This window comes from Piliocolobus tephrosceles, chromosome 7 (genome assembly GCF_002776525.5).
Source record: "Piliocolobus tephrosceles isolate RC106 chromosome 7, ASM277652v3, whole genome shotgun sequence".
Lineage (NCBI taxonomy): Eukaryota > Metazoa > Chordata > Mammalia > Primates > Cercopithecidae > Piliocolobus > Piliocolobus tephrosceles.
The window spans coordinates 54,627,959-54,649,122 of NC_045440.1; the positions used below are offsets into that span (position 1 = coordinate 54,627,959).

The 21,164-nt window shown below is 40.7% G+C and overlaps 1 protein-coding gene across 3 annotated transcripts in view; it reads right to left on the bottom strand.

The window, feature by feature from the left end:
• ATP6V1H (ATPase H+ transporting V1 subunit H) overlaps nucleotides 1-13,300 on the bottom strand; it is a 126,259-nt gene extending 112,959 nt beyond the window's left edge. For 2 of the 3 annotated variants that reach the window (XM_023184201.2, XM_023184199.2), the window contains exons 1-3: nucleotides 12,773-13,300; nucleotides 11,324-11,471; nucleotides 2,712-2,814 (exon numbers count right to left, since the gene is read on the bottom strand). In XM_023184201.2, coding sequence (XP_023039969.1) covers nucleotides 2,712-2,814; nucleotides 11,324-11,436 — 216 coding nt within the window. In that variant the 5' untranslated portion in view covers nucleotides 11,437-11,471; nucleotides 12,773-13,300. The remainder of the gene's footprint in view (nucleotides 1-2,711; nucleotides 2,815-11,323; nucleotides 11,472-12,772) is intronic. The other variant, XM_023184200.1, reaches the window with a different exon arrangement.
• Between the last annotated feature and the right edge of the window lie 7,864 nt (nucleotides 13,301-21,164).

Sequence of the window (21,164 nt, forward strand, 5' to 3'; positions counted from 1 at the left end):
ACATCGAAAAACTTCCCTACCCTAAGGATGTATAGTGTATTTCATTTGGTATTCATTCATTCATTCATTCCTTCAATAAATCCCCAATGTAACAAACAGTATGTGATAAAAATCATGCTATAAAAAAATAGAGATCTTATCAAAATCATACTCATCCTACAACTTATGCCTATGAAACATGTCTTCCATGGATAGACAGCCCACTCACCATACTGAATGTAAAAAGTTAACAGTAACAAATAATTGCGTTTTTTAATCTAAACATTGAAGTGGAAACACTTTAACCTCTTTAAGCAAATAAAACAAAAAGATGTAAGTTGCCCAAGGTATTCCTATCAGAACTCTTTTCAGATATACTGCCATTTTGTTAGGATAAAAAGCTTCCTGGCAACTGCCCCATAAAAGGCCCAGTACACCAGACACTGCTATTAAGAAAGAACTGTTTTTGTACACATACTAAGAAACAAGTTTAAAAAAAAAAACGAGAAAAAAAAAAAAAAAAGACAGGGCTGTTTTAACTCCTAACTCCTTAAGGGAAAAGTCTTGTCTTATGAACATACATCCCCAGTCTCACCAGGCACATGGCAGGGACTCAGTGTGCATGTGCTTTTCATTACACAAGTGGTTGGGGTAGGGAAGCTTTTTCAAAGGATGACACCAAGAGCAGAAATCACAAAGGAAAGGAAGAACTAGATTTCATCGTACAACGTAAACTTCAATATGGCAAAGAGCCCCATAAACCAAGTTAAAAATTCAACAAACAAGCTGAGGAAATATGGCATGCACAAAGCTGGTACACTTAAAACATAAAGGAATCTGACAAATCAGTAAGATTTATAAACACTTCCATAGAAAAGTAAATAAAAAACATACAGCCATGTGTCACTTAACAATGGGGAAAGTTCTGAGAAATTCATTATGAGGCAATTTCCTTGTTGTGCGAACATCCTAGAGTGTACTTACACAAACCCAGATGGTAGTGTCTACTACATACCTAGGCTATAAGGTAGAAGCTATGGCTCCACACCTGTACAGCATGTAACTATACCGAATACTACAGGCAACTATAACACAATGGTAAGTATTCTTGTGTCTAAACATAGTTAAACATCGAAAACGTGCAGTAAAAACACGGTAGTATAATCTTACAAGACCACTGTTGCATACACAGTCTGACACTTACCAAAACATCTAAAACATCGTTATGTGGTCAGTGCATGACAGTACAGAAGCAATCGATATGGATACAAAAGGTGCCAAAAACCATCTGAAAATGTGTAACACTATTATGTTAAGATACTACCTTTTACCTATCAAAATGACCAAAAGATGAATGGCTAGACCCAGAGTGGGTGCTGGAGCAGGGGAATGGGCCCTCTCCCATACTGCTGGCAGGATCTGCAAACTGGTACAATCTATCAAGAGGGCATTTTCATTATATCAAAACTTTCACATGCTCAAATACCTTAATCAATAATTACACCTTTTTTTTTTTTTTTTCTGTATTTTTAGTAGAGACGAAGTTTTACCATGTTGGCCAGGCTGTTCTCGAACTCCTGACCTCAAGTGATCTGCCCGCTTCAGTCTCCCAAAGTGCTGGGATTACAGGTGTGAGCCACTGCACCCAGACAGATAATTGCACTTCTCAAATTAATTACAAAGAGATTACTAACTATTCATCTCAAAACAGAAAAAAAAAGGAAGTAGCCAAAATATACAACAGTATAGAATTAGTTTAGATCACTATGGCTCATCCATTAAATGGAAAATTACACAATGGAACTTTCCATAAATGGGAAATAATAATAAATTAATTATTTTAAATACCACAGAAATATCTTCACAGGCATGGTAGGGGAGGGAAGAATATATAGTCAAATGAAAAGAACAAAGATATGCACATATCACCCCTTTTTGTAAAAAGTTCACATTTATAGAAATAAGTGTGTAAGTTATTTTACACACAGAAAAATATTTAGAGAGGTATACACTAAATGTTAACAAGCCACCTTGAACAGAGCAATATTAGGTAGAATAACTTTTTTCTTTTGCTTAATAGTATTTTATTTTTCTACAATAAACTTACCATGAAAGAAGGTAAAACATCAACATATGTAACTAAACATTTTAAACTACTATATAAAAAAAAACTCCACAACACTTCAAAGATACATAGTAAAAAAGGAACTATGTTTGCTATAAATGTGGCAAACAGTAATAGATTTTGATGTAAAAAGACTGTTTATCAAAAAGTAACAAAACCTTATAGATTAAAATAAAAAGAATGCCCACCCAAAAAAATTTTCAAAGGACATAAAAATACTTAATAAATCAACAGGAAAATAATGTAATCCCATGTCATCAAAGTGATATCCCTTTTAACTTAGCAAATCCAAAGATTTTCAATTATATTAGGTATTTCAAACATTACTAGTAAGAATACCAAGTGGAAAAAATTCTCTAAAAAAAGTTAAGCAACCTTTAAAATTTAATATACTCTGAAACAGTAATTTCTTTTCCAGAAATTTGTCTTCTAGGTGCATATTCTAACAAAATATTCAGAAATACAGAAAAGGATGAAGGTAAACATACTCAATATGACATTTTTTCCAAAATAACAAAAAAACTGGAAGTCACTTATAATCACTAAGATTTTTCAAAACTTTTGGATGACACGAGGAAGTGTTCATTAGATAATGTTTATCGATCACCTGGCTGCCTTCAGTTTGAAGCATCTCTTGCTTCTCTTCAGGGCTTCGTTTCATTTCAAACCTCTGAATAAACTCACAATCTTCAGCAGAAATCATCTGTCCCCTAGAAAGTAAGAATAAGATGTTTTGTTCAGTAAGAGTTGAATATGTAAGCAAGTGATAGAGGAATTTTCAGTCTTTATCTTCTCTCCTTGGCAGCAAACCACAAGGGCTGACGCAAGGGCCCTGGCATCAGACAGACCTGGATTCAACGCTTAGTTTTACCGCAAATAAGACAGGGTGAACTCTCTGGAACCTGAGTTAATTTATCTGCAAAATGCGAACAATAATCACATTGCCTCTAAGGGGCTGTATTGAGGATAAAATTATATTCACCTAAGGTGGTTAGTAGCATGTGGCAAATAGCAGGCACTCAGTAAAATGTCACCTCTCAGCATTATCCAGTGTCTCACCCTTATTCCCCCTCTCAAGCCAAACAACTCACATGGCTATCTAATTTATCAAGTTCAAAGCCACTTTATATGAATTTCTATGGCCATTTCTCTCGAGTATATTCTTTCCCTCCAGATGGAAAAAAAAAAAAAAAAAAAAAACTGATTTTCCTCCTCTCTGGAAAATAACTCTCCATCCTGACCCCACACTCTCCTATTTTCCTCCATCTCTTCCAGGGGTCGCTTCATCACTGGCTCTTCACCCTTCAAGGCTCCTCCCCAGCACTCAATCACTGAACTCTTGCTTTTGATTTCCAAACTCCTTCCTATGAGAGATTCAATCAAGAGTCCCATCTTCCCTCCCTCCCAATCATCTCCACTGTCTTCTACCTCCAGAGATAGTCTTACCATTTTCAAATTCAGCATCATCTTCCTGTCATCCCCAGTGAAGATGATAACCCGCTGTCATCTTCCCCAGTGGTGATGGTGCTGTGGTAGGAAAACACAGCTCAACCTTCCCAACTTCTCCACTCCTCAGGGACTCAAACATACCATAGGCAAACCCCCATCCTAATCTCTAAATACAAACCCTTCCTTGTCTAAAAGCTGTGTCAGCAGAAGAGCCTTGCTAGTCCCCCGTAAGACTCTGGGCACTGCAGGATTCATTCAAGTCAACTCCTTTAAGCCATCAGTGTGGTAGGAAAAGCACAGCATTTGAGTCAATATGGGGAAGAGCTCCAGTTCCAGGCGTGAAAGCTTAGCAAGTCACTATTCATCTGACCACTATTCACACCAGTAAAACAGCAACTATGAAACTACCTGCCCTAGTCCACTAGGTGGTTATGCAAATTAAATGAAAAAATATAAGAAAAAGCACTTGCTGTATATTAGAACATGGGTAAAGCAAGTGTAAAATTAAAAAATGTTGTAATATATTTTCCTGTTGAAACAACACCAATATAGTTTCTTTGGTTTTTTGCTTGTTTGTTTGTTTGTTTTTGAGACGGAGTCTCACTCTGTTGTCAGGCTGGAGTACAGTGGCGCGATCTCAGCTCACTGCAACCTCCGCCTCCTGGGTTCAAGCCATTCTCCTGCCTCAGCCTCCTGAGTGGTTGGGACTACAGGCTCATGCCACCAAGTCCAGCTAATTTTTGTATTTTTAGCAGAAACGGGGTTTCACCATATTGGCCCGGCTGCTCTCAAACTCCTGATCTTGTGATCCACCCGCCTCAGCCTTCCAAAGTGCTGGGATTGCAGGTGTGAGCCACTGCACCCAGCCCCAATATAGTTTTTAACTCAGTAGTTTAAAAAACTGTCCCTCCTCTCCTTACCCCAAATATTTTGAGGGACTGGTGTTCTACAAAACCCATTCGGAGAAACACTGAATGTAAAGCAGGTTCCCACTACGCACAGTTAAGCTGGGTGCAGTGGCTCATGTCTGTAATCCCAGCACTTTGAGAGGCCAAGATGGGGGGATCCCTTGAGCACAGGAGTTTAAGACAAGCCTGGGCAAAACAGTGAGATCCTCATCTCTACAAAAAATAAAATAACAAAATAAGTTGGGTGTGGTGGCACACTCCTGTAGTCCCAGCTACTCAGGAGGCTGAGGAAAGAGGATCACTTGAGCCCAGAAAGTAGAAGTTGCAGTGAGCTGAAATTATGTCACTGCACTCCAGTTTGGGTGTTTTTTTGAGAGCCTGTCTCAAAAAAAAAAAAAAAAAAGCATAGTTATAGAAGGATGGCCCACTTCCAGAGCTGCCTTGGGTCAGGCTCCCAGAGCTGAGCCCTGAGATTCACGTACAAGTGACTTAGGAAAGAAGAGCCCCCAGGAGAGGCCAGGGAAAGCAAGGAGGGCAGAGGACACTGAAGCATAAAAACAGCAGGATTCAAGCAAAGAACCCAGGATAGCTTTTCCTGAGCCCACAGGAGAGCCTGGTAAGGTGAGGCACTCAGAACTGTTCCCTCCCCAAGAGAAGGGACCTGAACTTGCATATGTCCTGCTACTTCTACCCTTAATCCCACCCTCTTCCAAAGAAGACCTTGATTATTACACATTCAAAAATCTATCAGTGTCCCTTCTGGGTTTTGTACACACCACTGCTATATGCCAAATTGTTTTGTATAGTTCACATTTGCTTCTGGACTTTGTACTTCACTGTTCTGTCTTCTTATATCAGTTTCACACTGTTTTAAGCACTGTAACTTTGTTTTCACACATGCTCATTCTTTAACATTTGTAAACTATTCTCAAGCATTTATTTTTTTCAACAATTTCTTAATTACCAACCCAAAGGAGAATTTTGTCTTTCTAGATCTCTCTGAGGCAGGTGATACTATGACTACGTCTTGACACTCTCTTCATTAGCTTCCAGATTCTTCGCATCCCACTGAAGTCACTCATCTTCACTGCCTCCTGTGCCTCAGCTACTATGAAAGGCTCTCTTCATTTCTCACTCCACCTCCTGCACTGAACTCTGGCACGATCTTCCCCAGTCCCCACTCATCTCCTCCCACAGATGGCAGAGGCACTCCAGACCCTACAGGCACAGAACTGAGATTGTGAATCCCAAAGGCTAGAAGTTGGAAGCAAAAACAGACATTTTGCCCACTTGCCATTCTGGCTAAGCACTTCACATACCAGTCAGGAAAAAAAGCACTCTGCACCCTGGGTGCAGACTAAGATAACAAGGTCATCCAGACTAGATCTGGCCCCAAAATAAATGAAATGTTGAGCATACCCATAACTCTGAACTCCCTAGATGAAAGCAATTTTACCCCTAAATTTTGCTATGCTGATATGTAAAGGGATGTCACAACCTCTGTGAAGAAAATCATGTCAAAAGGTGCTGGTTTTCCTACCATGAAGAAGGTATACCAGGAAGGTTACACTTGGTAACCTTATAATTTTGCAGCTTTCTTTTCCATTTAAATAACTGTTTCCTATTTGTCAAGCCACTCGCTAACGTTTTTCTTTCCTTGTTTAATTTATTTTCTCTCTGGGTCTTCCTTTGACATTTCCATAATCCAGCAGGTTCAGGGCTCTGGTGTCTTCTATAATGACCCACAGCTAATCAGGCACCAGATCTAATAATCTTCCCCTTAAAACTACTCTCCTCTCTACTTCCCTGCCTCTGGAGTAGCTCAGCACTAGGACAACCTTCCACCAGTGGATTTCCCTGATTCCAATCCAACCTTCTTCAAAACCATCTTCTTACCTACTACCAGGCGGCCTTCTCAAGTATATATGGGGTCATATTATTCCCTTTGGACTGTGAGTTCTACCTAGCACTTAGGCAGAGGCATTCAGTAAAAATATTTGAAATCAATTGACTAATTAACACCTATATAATCATGCACGTGTTACTTAACCTATCTGAACAGTTATCTACTCATCTTTAAAAGAGAATAAGAAGCCAGCATGGTGGCTCATGCCTGTAATCCCAGCACTTTGGGAGACCGAGCCGGGTGGATCACCTAAGGTCAGGAGTTCGAGATCAGCCTGGCCAACATGGTGAAACTCTGCCTCTACTAAAAATACAAAAATTAGCCGGGTGTGGTGGCAGGTGCCTGTAATGCCAGCTACTCAGGAGGCTGAGGCACGAGAATCACTTGAACCCAAGAGGTGGAGGTTGCAGTTAGCCGAGAACGCGTCATTACACTCCAGCCTGGGCAACAAGAGCGAAAACTCCATCTCAAAAAAAAAAGAGAGAATAGGATAGAAAAACCTATGTCACTGTATTTCTATGAAAATAATGTTAAATAGGATGTTAGTGACCAAGCATGTTACCTCCTTTTCCAAATACTCATCTCCACCAATTCCTGATAAGCACAATACTCCATTCATAATTTAGTCAACTAATATTAACTGGCAGCCTGCTACGTGCCAGGCACCTTTAAGAACAGTTGACACAGCAATAAATTAGAGACCCCTCTTTTGAGCCTGCACTCCAGTGAGGAAAACAGAAAATACGCAAATACAAAAACAAATAATCTTGAAAACACACACACACATTATAATGCTGAGGCTGTAAATGCTATGAAAAAAAAAAACCAGTTCAGGTAGGGGGCTTGTGAGATCGCCTATGCAGCCACACGAATGAAGTGAGTGAAGAGGCCAAAGAATCTAAGGGTAGAACTTCCGGAGAGACAGACACACAGGTCCAAGGAGCTGAAGTTTGCTATGTGAGAAAGATCAAGAAGGCAGGAGCTAGAGAGCTGTGAGTGAGGCGGCATGATCAGACCTGTATTTTTTGAAATCACTCTTGCAGTTCTGTGAAGAATTGCTCCTACTGAGGCAGCAAGGATAGCAGAGAGAGACAGCAGGCAACAGGCAATAACAACAGAGCACATGCGAGGGGAACACAACAGGCCCAAGGCAGGAGCTGCAGACAAAGGGGTGCACTCAGATTCAAGGCATCTTTTGGACATAGAGCTGGAAGAATGTGTTGATGGGCTGGACATGGACTGTGAGCAAAAGGGAAGAAACAAGGATGGCCCCAAGGTTTCTGGCCTCCAAAGCTGGTAAATAAAGAAGCCTGGAGAGAGCCACACTGAACGACCTGAAGCTCCCAAGCACTACATGTCTTCCCAGGCCTCAGCTTCCTGCCTGGACCTCCCTTCCTGGATAACTCCAGCTGTTCCTCGGCCTGGACAACTCCTGTTACTGTCTTTCTTTTTTTTTGAGTCAGAGTCTTGCTCTGTTGCCCAGGCTGGAGTGCAGTGGTGTGACCTCAGCTCACTGCAACCTCCGCCTCCTGGGTTCAAGGGATTCTCCTGCCTCAGCCTCCCAAGCAGCTGGGATTACAGGCACCTGCCACCACACCTGGCTAATTTTTTTGTATTTTTAGTAGAGATGAGGTTTCAGTATGTTGGCCAGGCTGGTCTCAAACTCCTGACCTCAGATGATCCACCCACCTTGGCCCCCCAAAGGGCTGGGATTACAGGTGTCAGCCACTGTGCCTGGCCTCCTGTGAGCGTCTTTATGCATTCTGAGAAAACTCCCCTAATACTCCCAGCATTTATTTGCTCCCACTTTTTGTTGTGTATCTCCTTTTGTTGTAAATATACATACTTTATATATTTCTCTATCTTTGTTGTAAATATACATACTTTATATATTTCTCTATCTTAACATTTAGCACAATTTGTTATTTAATGTGGTAAAAGTCTGTTTCCTCATGAGATCTAAACTCATGAGCAAGGATAGTATTTTATAATTCTTGTATCCTCAAGGTATAGTTTTACCAGATTCCAGTTTGACTAGAACATAGCCATACCCATTCATTTATGTACTGTCTATTTATTAAGAAAAAGCTTAATCAAATATAAGTGCATGTTTCAAATATTGTATTTTCATAATAATACGTTAATTTGTGAAGGACAAAAGCATATTGGGCTCTCGACACTGGGGGATGCTTCCACAGGTCTTATTATCTCAGCATAGACTGTGATAGAAGATTCACTGATTCTCCCTGTGTTGGTTCCAGCCCCCAACAATCTGTAAGCTCTTTTACAAGAGACACATTTCACACCCACTAGTGCCCACACGTCAACAGGCTCAACAGGCCCACAGTTACCATTTGGTGAACACTTGCCCACAGACCTACAGAGTGGAGGGGTTTTACCAAAGAAATTTGTGAGATGGACAACAGAACAAAAGATGGATATATAAGAAAACGGGAAAATACAACATAAGTCATAGACCATGGGTAATGAAGAACAGAAATAAACCAATTTTAAAAACTTCATATAACTAAAAACATTCCAAACACCAATGTTAGGGGGAGCTCTGGCCAGTCCACCAGTGCTTTATGATCAACAATGTATGTAGGCTATAAACAGATCCAGACTTTATAAACATAAAACTCCCTGTCCTCTAGTCTAAATGCACTCTGGACTAAATAAATTAAGAAACAGAGCTCAGAATCGTAATTTCACAGGGAATTTAAACAATTACACAGACGGTGATGAACAGAGAAAACATCAGCAAGTCTCCCCTCCGCCTGCCCTTCAGTCAGCGGCCCCACAATAACCCAGTTCCTTAAAGTAGGAATCCAGAAGTCATCCGAGACTTCTCTTTCACCCCCACGCATCCAATCAATCACTAAGACTCTCAAATCTATCCAATTCTGTGTATTCCAATACCTTAATTACTGCTATAGCTTCTCTCTACCTCTAGGCTTATCACCTACAAACTCAACCCACCCTTTATGCTGCTGGTAGAACAATTCAATCAAGAGGCAGATAGGATCTTCTAACTCCCAGCTACAAGATTCATTGGTTTCCAACACCTACAGCTCCTTGAAAAATGGTGAATTGTCTCAAAAAGAGAGCTCTGGGACACACACTCCTACCTGCATTCTATCATTTTCATCTGTTTTACATGCTGACTTCACATCAGTCATGGGTTTCACAGCTTAAAAATCAGTTTGAAAAGCACTGACTGACAGGATCAAGTCCAAACTCCTTCCAACCACACACCCACACGCAGCACCTTCATGATCGGCTGCTGGCTGCCTCTCTAGCCTCAGCTCTCTGCATTGCTTGCCTCCAAAACATGTATGACTCCCACCCAGTGTGCTGTTTTTGCTTCCCTGCCTTTGCTCACAGTATCTGTTCTATTCCCAAGGCTGCTCCTACTTGCCACATGGCTACATACCCGTCATCCTCAAACACTCAGTTCAGGGACCAGCCCCTTCAGGAAAATTTCCAGGGGGTAGAATTAGTTGTCTTTTTTATGTGCACTTGCCAGTCCCTGTGCATCTTTCTATTACCGCAGTTAACATACTGAATTAGGGCCCGGCGCAGTGGCTCACGCCTGTAATCCCAGAACTTTGGGAGACCAAGGTGGGGCAGATCACGAGGTCAGGAGTTCGAGACCAGCCTGGCCAACACGGTGAAACCCCGTCTCTACTAAAAATACAAAACAATTAGGCAGGCGAGGTGTCTGATGCCTGTAATCCCAGCTACTCGGGAGACTGAGGAAGGAGAATCACTTGAATCCGGGAGGCGGAGGATGCAGTGGGCCAAGACCGCCCCATTGCACTCCAGCCTGGGCAACAGAGCGAGACTCCATCTCAAAAACAAACAAAAAAAATACTGAATTAAAATGATCCATTAATATCTCTGACTTCCCTACTAGAGCTTTAGTTCCTCTAGGGATAGTACTCTATATAGAACTTTTGTAGCCTCAAAGTCTGGAAAAATGCCTCAAACTTTTAGGTAATCAATAAATGTTTGATAAGTGATTAAATTAACAGAAATTAAAGGATCATTTTTGTACATTATATATCCCTCCTACAACAATACAAACTATTAATACTAATATAAAATTAACACTAATATAAAACTACAGATTCCTCAATTTGTTTTTCAAAATGCATATGCAAATCTGAACTCAATTCCTTGGTAACTCAGTTATAAATATACCAAAATAAATATGAAGTCAATAAAATATGATCAAGAATACATGAATGCTCACTTTACAGATAAATACAAACTACTGAAACACCAGCACATTAAATATTAATACACGAAAGAAAGAAGGGGGAACTAAAACTTATTGTATTCAACATATTGTATTCAACAAGCAATACTAATGCTTGCATTCTAATGTGCTAATACTTTAAATACATTATTTCAGCAACAAGCCTGTGGGGTATGTCTTCCCATTTCACATTTTACTGTATTGAACCTCAGAGTAGTGATTTGCTTAAGAACACCAAACTAATAGCAAGAACCAAAACTCAAACCTAGGTCTCTCAACTCAAATATGTATGCTTCTTACTAGTTGTATACGCTACTCTAACAAGGCCACCTGCCCCCATGCTGATTGCCAGGGCATATAAGACCAGTCTAGCAGGTTTTGCCCCTTATCTCCTTCCTCCCCCCCATAGCCCAAGGACATTCCTCCTATGTTTCCCACTCATTCAGAAAGTACTTCCCCAGGCAGCCAGGGAAGGTCAAAAGCACTATGAGCAGCTCTGCTTCCCTAGGAGGGCGCCAGGCTGCTTCCATCCCACTACACTTAACTCCCCAAGACAGCTAATTATTCTGAGGAGGAAGTGTTTCTTCCATATTTATCAGTATTTTCCCGGTATTTCTCTCATAGAAGCATGACCATGAAAAAGTCTGATACAAAAGCATATGACTGTCCATGATTCACAGCAAATTGGTACTTACTGAAGATAGGATTGCCAGTTCACTTTGTTTGCACGAACTTCTGCAGCCTTGGCAGCAATAATGTTGGTTGGGACAGCAGCATCCACAGCACCTCTGATATCCATTTTGGTCATCTAAACTTCGTAATCTTGAATGTCTTTCAACAAATCTTCAATTTAGATGCAAGGTAAAATCAGAATACTAGGTGTTTCTTTTTCTTACAACTATTATTATTGTGACTATGAATATCATGATCACTTTTATCTCCCCAGGCATTCAACTCAAAATATTAAATGTCCTAAGTCTGAAAGTATCATTATATTTCAAATCTTGTCCACTGCTCCATGAAGGAGTTCTTTAGCTTTTGCTTTTCTAGAAAAAATTTTTTCATTATTGGCACTAACATTGCAGTAAGATATTTAAAGTAATCACTTAATATACTGAAATCAGAAATCATGATTAAATAGAATAGGTATAAATATGGGAAAAGCTGTAAATTTATACAATTGTGGCTAACTTTTCTCATAGAGAAACAATAAAAAATATGAATAGTACAGATAAGGCTAGTTACCTTATAAACATTTACTAAGCATCATTTTGAAGTGGCACATTAAAAATTCTGAATTCTTTCGAAAATTTCTCAAATTAAAATACACAAGGTGGGAACGTAACTTCTTAGAAGACAGTGTTTTCCTTTTCAAATAAAATTCATAGTATTTACAAAATCAAAATTCAGAGAGAAATTTTTAGAACAAATACCTATTACAATTTAGGTAAGCCAACAATGGAGGTCTGGCCGGACGCAAGAACCTACAGTAATCAAATTCTATGTAATTCTCACTCCTAAACTTCCAGATACAAACGACTAATTTTAACACAACGCAAAATATACGTTGCCACCTGCAAAATATAAATTCATGGCCATGGCCACAAATAAGTTAAAATCCAAAATTCTATTCCGGGTTCCCAATGATCTTAATCAATTTGGAACTTAATCTCTGTATCTGAAGATTTGCTGCATAAACAACCCTGGGCAGTGCGGAACCACAGGGCCCAGGAAAAAACAGGCTTCAACCGGGTCAGGCTAGAACTCTGCAGCCAAGGAGGCTCAGGCCCAGCAGCCCGTCCTGGGGTAGCTCAAGGTGTCTCTGGACAATTACCTAAGTCCCTGAACTACTTGCACCCCCAGCGAGTCAGGGCCGTGGCCCAGTCCCGGAGAAAGTATAATTTTTACCCCTCCCCCTCCACTCTCCGGTCCGCTGCTCACGTTTCTTCCCTCTGCGAGAAAGGCTCCAGAATTTCGTTTAATAAACCTGGTTGAGGCCTGGAAGAAAAGCAATCTGGCAACCGGGGGCCGAAGGAGAGGACCAAGCGGCGAGAAACCAGCACGCACCAGGCAAGCTGGAGAAACTGCAAGAGTCGCCTGACCTGGTCTGGAGCCTGAGACCAAACAACCGAGGGAGTCCTTACCTCGCGAATTCTCAGGACCCCACAATGCACCCAAAGCTGTCACGAAGGGTGGTCAGGGGCGCCGGAGCCACAGCCGGGCTGAGGCGCCGAGTCAGAGCCAAGTCGGCGTCTCCTGTCAGGTCCGGAGGTCTGAGCAGGGGCGGGAGACACCGGAGCGAAAAGTGAAGCGATTCCCGCACCAAGGAGAGGTTGAGGAGGACCGCACAGGTAGAAGGAAGCCGGCGCGGCCGCAGTAGAATGACAGAGGCGCCGGTCACGTGATCGGAGGCACGTGACTGCTGCGGAAGGCGGAAGTTGGGCGAGTCCAAAGCAGCCCGAGGAGGGGCGGGCGCTGCGGCGATGCTTGTTCGGTGCGGGCAACTGGAGCGCGGTAGTCCGTGACTTGGGTCCGGGAGCGACGCAAGGCTCGGGCCCCAGCCAGCCAGGGCAGGTGGGAGGCGGCGAGCGTGGCGGGCACGCTAAGACCCGCCGACCCCAGACCCAGCGCCTCGCCTAGCTGAGGCCGAGGACTTCCGTGCGGAAGCAGCTAGCAGAGGCCAAAACTCTCTTAACCGTCATTCTTTTGAAAAGTTTGATTTCGCGCTTTCAAATTAATTTCCATTTGGATATAACAGCTCCATGAAGCAGGCGTTCTTTTTCTGATTTTAAATAGAAAACTGGGGCTGAGAAGTGGGTCAGAAAAGCTCACTTAACCTAGGGTTGCACATTTAGCAAATAATAAATTCCATTGCAGTATTTACTTTTATACTAAAAAGTTATTCGTTGTATATCTAAAATTCACATTTACAGGACGTCCGGTATTTTATCCAGCAGTCACATCTGGAGCCCAAATTTTCCCCTAGTCCAGGCCTCACCAACTACCTTTGCCTTAAAGTAAGAATGTACTGCCCTGGAGGTGAGGTGTATATGATAGCATGTTTTCCTTAAAAAACATTGAAAGGGGCTGGGTGCGGTGGCTCATGCCTGTGATCCCAGCACTTTGGGAGGGTGAAGCGAGACCAGCTGACCAACATGGTGAAACCCCATCTCTACTAAAAATACAAAAAATTAGCCGGGTGTGGTGGCGCATGCCTGTAATCCCAGCTACTTGGGAGGCTGAGGTAGGAGAATCGCTTGAACCCAGGAGGCAGAGGTTGCAGTGGGCCGAGATCGCGCCATTGCACTCCAACCTGGGCAGAAAAAGCAAAACTCCGTCTCAAAAAAAAAAAAAAAAAAAAAATTCATTGAAAGGGATTTATAACCAACACATTTTTACTAGTAAAATTAAAGTCAGATTAATCAAAGTCATGCATTGATTATGAATAAAGATATATAATAGCAGTGTCAAAGATTGTACTAGGTCAGTCATTCCATCTTAGCCAGAAGTCAAAGTCTGAGTGTTGTTTTGAAAGCAAATCTGAGGGGGGAAACTTTCATAAAAGAGAAAAAGAAACCGATCGTGTACTAATGAACTCCCAAAAGCTGAAACAGCATGTTTTCTGTGTAACTGAGCAAAGCTGGCAATGAGGCCTGATCTTCGCATTTCCTTTCTGTATCACGGCAGCCACAGACAGGCATGATGCAGCGAGTCTCGTCAGATTTCAGGAGGCTCTCTTTTCTGGGAGGCACAAAGATATGGAACAAAATCAGGAATAGTGCAGTGAGCAGAGGGGACTGCTTCACAGGTCACCTGGGCTGGCATTCTCTGAGCATCACAACATTACCAGGCAATTTGCCTGGAATAGGGAGAAGAGAAGAGGCAGGTACTCCAGGCATTCTCTCTCTTAATATTATTTCTGTAACACTTCTATTGGAGATTTTTCTTGGTCCATTCAAGCTCCTGTAACAAAGTACTGTAGACTGGGTGGCTTATAAACAACAGAAATTCATTTTCTCACAATTCTGGAGGCTGAAAGTTCAGAATTGGGGTGCTAGCATGGTGAGGTTCTGGTGAGGATTGTCCCAGGTTGCAGACTGCTGACTTCTCATTGTAGCTTCACTTGGTGGAGAGAAGGTGAGAGAACTCTCTGGGGTCTCTTTCATAAGGACATCAATTTCATTCATGACAGCTCCACCCTCATGACCTGATCATTTCCCAAAGGTCCCACCTTCTAATACCATCACTTGGGAGTTAAGATTTCAACATAGGAATTTTGGGAAGACACAAACATTCAGACCATAGCAGTGATCTCAGTTACCTAATTATATATCATACCGGGGTCCCTAACCCCTGGGCCACAGACTGGTGGGGTCCATGGCCTGTTAGGAACCCAGCTGCACAGCAGGAGATGAGCGGCGGGCAAGTCTCCTGTCAGATCAGCAGCAGTATTAGATTCTCATAGGAGCATGAACCCTGCTGTGAACTGCGCATTGTAAGGGATCTAGGTTGCATACTCCGTATGAGAATCTAATGCCTGATGAGCTGAGATGGAACAGTGTCATCCTGAAACCAGCTGCATCACCTCCCACCCTGCCTGTGGAAAAATTTTTTTCCTTGAAACTGAGCCCTGGTACCAAAAGGGTTGAGGACTGCTGTATTATGACATAAGAAAGATAACCTTTGAGCTACTTTGTAATTTCTTTAAAATTGAGCTTCAGATTTGTTATTCAGAAATGACATAAGGGGAAGTTAGATAAATCTATATGGACAGGAGAAAATAATAATATATTTATTAAGTTAATGTTTAATTTTTCACTGGAATACAATTATATGTTTGGGGAAGATCTACCACTTAGAAGTCATCAGAAGGTAGACAATGTATGACTTTTTTCAAAGGAATTTCTTCAGTCTGAAATATATGGAATGCTATAAACACCATTATTTCCAATCTTTTCTTTCCAAGTATGAATTGAACTTATATTTTCCCACAGAAATAGAAGAGTTCTAGTCAAAGAAAATCCTATTCTAAAATATTTGTCATGAAAACTTACCACCCCCAAGTGCAGATTATGCTACCAGCCTACCTTCAGTTACACAAGGACTTTGAGAAGTTTTTATAGGTGACTGAATAAATTATTAGTTTAATGGAAGAATGGTTTTTCCATTCTTTCACACAGTCCCCTTGGGAACAACAGGCATTTGCAAGAAGCTGGCCTAGTTTGGCCTAATGGTAACACTGAGTAGTGACGTCATGACCTCTTCACACAGTGCTCTCACCAACTGCCCTAACAGCTTCTGATTGCTTTGGTATTGCTGAAGTGCATCTATCATCAAACATGCAGGTTTTCACTTACACTCCATACCAGTGTCCTGAATACTCATGGCAACCAAGCTTCAGATTTTCCAGGTAAGTTAATTTCATTGCATTGCACCATTGGCCCCATAAGGACAACCTCCCACAATTTGACATTTTAAAAATATGGTCCATGTGGTAGACAGCTTCTGAAATGGCTTTTAATGATCCCCACCTCCCAGTGACTCATATCCTTGTGGAATCCTCTCTTCTTGAGTGTGGGCTAGATCTACTGGTGTTTCTATAAGGACCAGAAAAGTAAAGGGATGTCACTTCTGAGATCAGGTTACAATGCAAGCTGCCTTGCTTGCATTCTCCTGGGTTCTTCTTACTTGCTCAGTCTGATGAAGCAAGGTGCTGTTTGTTAACCATAAAGAGGCTGATGTGGCCAAACTAAGAATAGCCCCCCGTGAACAACTAGTAAAAAATTGAAGCCCTTAGTCCAACAGGCTTCAAAGAACCAAATATGGACAACTGCATGGGTGAGCCTGAAAGTGAGCCCAGTTGAGCTTTGAAATGTCAGCAGCCAACACCTTCACTGCAGCCTTGTGAGATACCTGGCACCAGAAAACACAGCTGTACTGCAGCTTGCTTCCTGAAACTCCAATAATGCATGAGATTTATTGCCCCACTCTAAAACATTTGGTCACTTGTGGAAGTTGCCTTTCTTTTTAGAAAATTTAACAGCTTTATTAAGACATAATTCACATACCATATAACTCGCCCATTTAAAAGGTACAATTCAATGGTTTTTAGTATATTCCCGGCACTATACAAATATCACCACAATCCATTTTAGCCCATTTTCGTCACTCTGAAAGGAAACCTCTTACCCATTAATAGTCACTCTCTTCCTCTCCAAATACCCCCCTGCCCTAGGCAAATACTAATTTTTTTTATATCTCAAGATTTGCCTATACAGGAGATTTCTTTAATAAATGTAATCATACAATATGTGGTCTTTTGTGGATGACTTCTTTCACTTAACATAAAGTTTTCAAGGTTTATCTATGTTGCAACATGTATCTATACTTCTATTCCTTTTTACGGCTGAATGATATTCCATTGTATGATGTACCATATTTTGTTTATCTGCTTACTGGTTAATGGGCATGCAGATTGTTTCAATTTTTTAGACATTTGTGTGTAAGTCTTTGTGTGATCATAGGTTTCATTTCTGTTATTTGAGTAGATACCTAGGAGTAGAATTGCTGACTTGTATGGTAACTCTATGTTTAACATTTTGAGGAACTGCCAAACTGTTTTCCAAAGTGGTTGCAAGGCCTTGCATTCAACCCAGTAATGAATGAAAGATCTACATTTCTCCACATCTTCACCAACACTGTCATTGTCTGTCTTTTTAGTTAAAGTAAATCCATTTCGGTATGAATAGGTATCTCACTGTGATTTTGACTTCCTTTTCCCAATGTCTAATAATGTTGAACATCTTTTCATGTGCTTATTTAGAAATTTGTACATCTTCTTGGGAGAAATGTTTATGCAAACACTTCACTCATTTTTAATTTTTTTTTGTTTGTTTTTGAATTATAAGAGCTCTGTATATATTCTGAATTACAAGTCCTTATTATTTACACGATCTGCAATATTCTCCCTTGTTTTGTGGGTTGCTTTTTCACTTTCTTCATGACGTACTTTAAAACACAAAAGTTTTTGATTTTGATTAAGTCTAATTTACCTATTTTCTTGTGCTTTTGATATTGTATCTAAGAAGGCTTTGCCTAATCCAAGGTCACAAAGATTTAACCTTATGTTTTCTTCTCAGAGTTTCATAGTTTTGGCTCTTACATTTAGATCTATGATTCATGGTGAATTAGTTTTTGTAAAGAGTGTGAAATAGAGGTCCTATGTAATTTTTCTGCATGTGGATAACCAGTTGTCCCCACACCATTTACTGAAAAAACAATTCTTTCCCCACTGAATTGTCTTGGCACCCTGTCAAAAATCAATTGACCATAAATGTATGGGTTTATTTCTGGACTTTCAATTCTGTCCCATTGATCTACACATATACATACCTATCCTTATACCAGTACCACACGGTCTTAATTACTGTCACTTTTTAAAATTTTTTATTTTAATTTTGAGGTTATCAGATACATGTTTAGGATGTGCAGGTTTGTTTCATACGTAAACGTGTGGTTTGCGGCACCTATCAACCCATCACCTAGGTATTAAGCCTAGCATACATTAGCTATTTTTCCTAATGCTCTTCCTCCCGCAACCCCACCCCTGACAGGCCCCAGTGTGTGTTGTTCCCCTTACTGTGACCACATGTTCTCATTGTTAAGCTCCTACCTATAAGAGAGAACATGTGGTGTTTGGTTTTCTGTTCCTGCATTAGTTTGCTGAGGATAATGACTTCTAGCTCCATCCATATCCCTGCAAAGGACATGATCTCACTCCTTTTTCTGGCTGCATACTATTCCATGGTGTATATGTACCACATTTTCTTTATCCAGCCTATCACTGATGGGCATGTGGGTTGATTACATGTCTTTGCTATTGTGAATAGTGCTGCAATTAATATACATGTGCATATATCTTTGAAATAGAATGATTTATATTCCTTTGGGTATATACCCAGTAATGGAATTGCTGGGTCAAATGGTATTTCTGGTTCTAGATCTTTGAGGAATTGCCACACTGTCTTCCACAATGGTTGAACTAATTTACGTTCACATCGACAGTATAAAAGCATTCCTATTTCTCCACAACCTCACCAGCATCTGTTGTTTCTTGGCTTTTTAAGAAATTGCCATTCTGACTTGTGAGAGATGGTATCTCATTGTGGTTTTGATTTGCATTTCTCTCTCTTTTTTTTTTATTTTATTTTTCCTGAGACAGCATCTTGCTCTGTCACCTAGCCTGGAGTGCAGTGGTGCAATCTCGGGTCACTGCGATCTCTAATCAAATGATTCTCCTGCCTCAGTATCCTAAGTAGCTAAGACTATAGGCACATGCCACCGCATCCAGCTAATTTTTGTATTTTTGGTAGAGATGGTGTTTTACCATGTTAGCCAGGCTGGTCTTGAACTCCTGACCTCCTGGCCTCACCCGCCTCAGCCTCCCAAAGTGCTGGGATTACAGGCATTGAGCCACCACACCCAGCCTGATTTGCATTTCTCTAATAGTCAGTGATGTCGAGCTTTTTTCGTATGTTTGTTGGCTGCATGAATGTTTTCTTTTGAAAGTGTCTGTTCATGTCCTTTGCTCACATTTTAATGGGTTTTTTTTTTTTTTCTTGTAACTTTGTTTAGGTTTCTTGTAGATTCTGGATATTAGCCCTTTGTCAGATGGATAGATTGCAAAAATTTTCTCCCACTCTGTAGGTTGCCTGTTCACTCTGATGATAATTTCTTTTGCTGTGCAGAAGCTCTTTCATTTAATTAGATCCCATTTGTCAATTTTTGCTTTTGTTGCAATTGCTTTTGGCGATTTTGTCATGAAATCTTTACCTGTGCCTGTGTCCTGAGTGATATTGCCTAGATATTCTTCTAGGGTTTTTATAGTTTCGGGTTTTATATTTAAGTCTTTAATCCATCTTGAGTTAATTTGTGTATAAGGTGTAAGGAAGGGGTCTAGTTTCAGTGTTCTGCATATGGCTAGCCAGTTTTCCCAACACCGTTTATTAAATAGGGAATCCTTTCCTGGTTGCTTGTTTTTTTTTCAGGTTTGTTTCAGATCAGATAGTTGTAGGTGTGTGGTCTTATTTCTGAGTTCTCTGTTCTGTTCCACTGATCTATGTGCCTGTTTTTGTACCAGTACCATTTTGTTTTGGTTATGGTAGCCTTGTAGTATAGTTTGAAGTCCAATAGCATGGTGCCTCCAGCTTTGTTCTTTTTGCTTAGGATCGTCTTGGCTATACAAGTTCTTTTTTGGTTCCACATGAATTTTAAAATAGTTTTTTCTAATTCTGTGAAGAATGTTAATGGTAATTACTGTAGCTTTGTAGTAAGTTTTAAAATTGGGAAGTGTGATCCTTCAACTTCATTCTTTTTTGAGACTGTTTTGGATATTCTGGGTCCCTTATTTTTTTTTTTTTTTTTTTTGAGACGGAGTCTCACTCTGTCACCCAGGCTGTAGTGCAGTGACACGATCTCGGCTTACTGCAACCTCTGCCTCCTGGAGTCCAGCGATTCTCCTGCCTCAGCCTCCTGAGTAGCTGGGATTACAGGCATATGCCACCACACCTGGCTAACTTTTTATATTTTTAGTAGAGACGGGGTTTCACCATGTTGGTCAGGCTGGTCTCGAACTCCTGACCTCGTGATTCATCCACCTCAGCCTCCGAAAGTGCTGGGATTACAAGTGTAAGCCATCATGCCTGGCCCCTTATAATTTTATATGATTTTTAGAATCAACTGTCAACCGCTGCAAAAGAAAGGAGCCGACGTATGATAGGCATTGTATTGAATCTATAAAGCAATTTTACAAAAGGAAACTTTTCCAGTACATCAACCCCAGTAATACACATCCCTTACCTTTGTGCACCCTCAAACCCAACAGAAGCTACTTGGGCATTAGTTGCCTCTTGACAGAGAGTTATTCTACCTTTTCCACTCTGCTTAATAATCTTATATTTACAAAGCAGTTTATAAATATGAAGTATGGTGTTAGAAGCCAATTCTTGGCTTACTCATTGGGTACCTAGTCATCTCATAAGAAAATCAATTTAACATACTCCACATGATGTATGTAAAAAGTATAATAATCCTTGAGTTTAAGTTTGGGTATGAGTTTTGCATATGTTACTACCTACAAAGATGACTATTATTAAACTGACCTTTTAAGAAACCTGGGAAGATTAGGCCAACCATCTGCCTGTCAATTGCACAGCCCAAGATTGTCAAGTACTATTGGCTGTCAAACACCACTAACACAAGAATTTTTGCCAAACAGTCTATTTAATTTACCACTATATGCTAAGCTATATATCACTTGGATCGTTTCTTTCCTTTTTGATTTAGGATTACATTTTAATTAAGAATACATTTCTACCTTTAGAGGGCACTCATAACATACAGCACTTACACATCTAAAATAAGCAGCTCTACCAGGAATAGAACATGAAAGATCTTTGGATAAGCTACTGATCCACAAAGCAGATAATCCTTTTGCTTTCATTAGTGTAACTTTCCAAGGAGGCTCCCCACAGACTC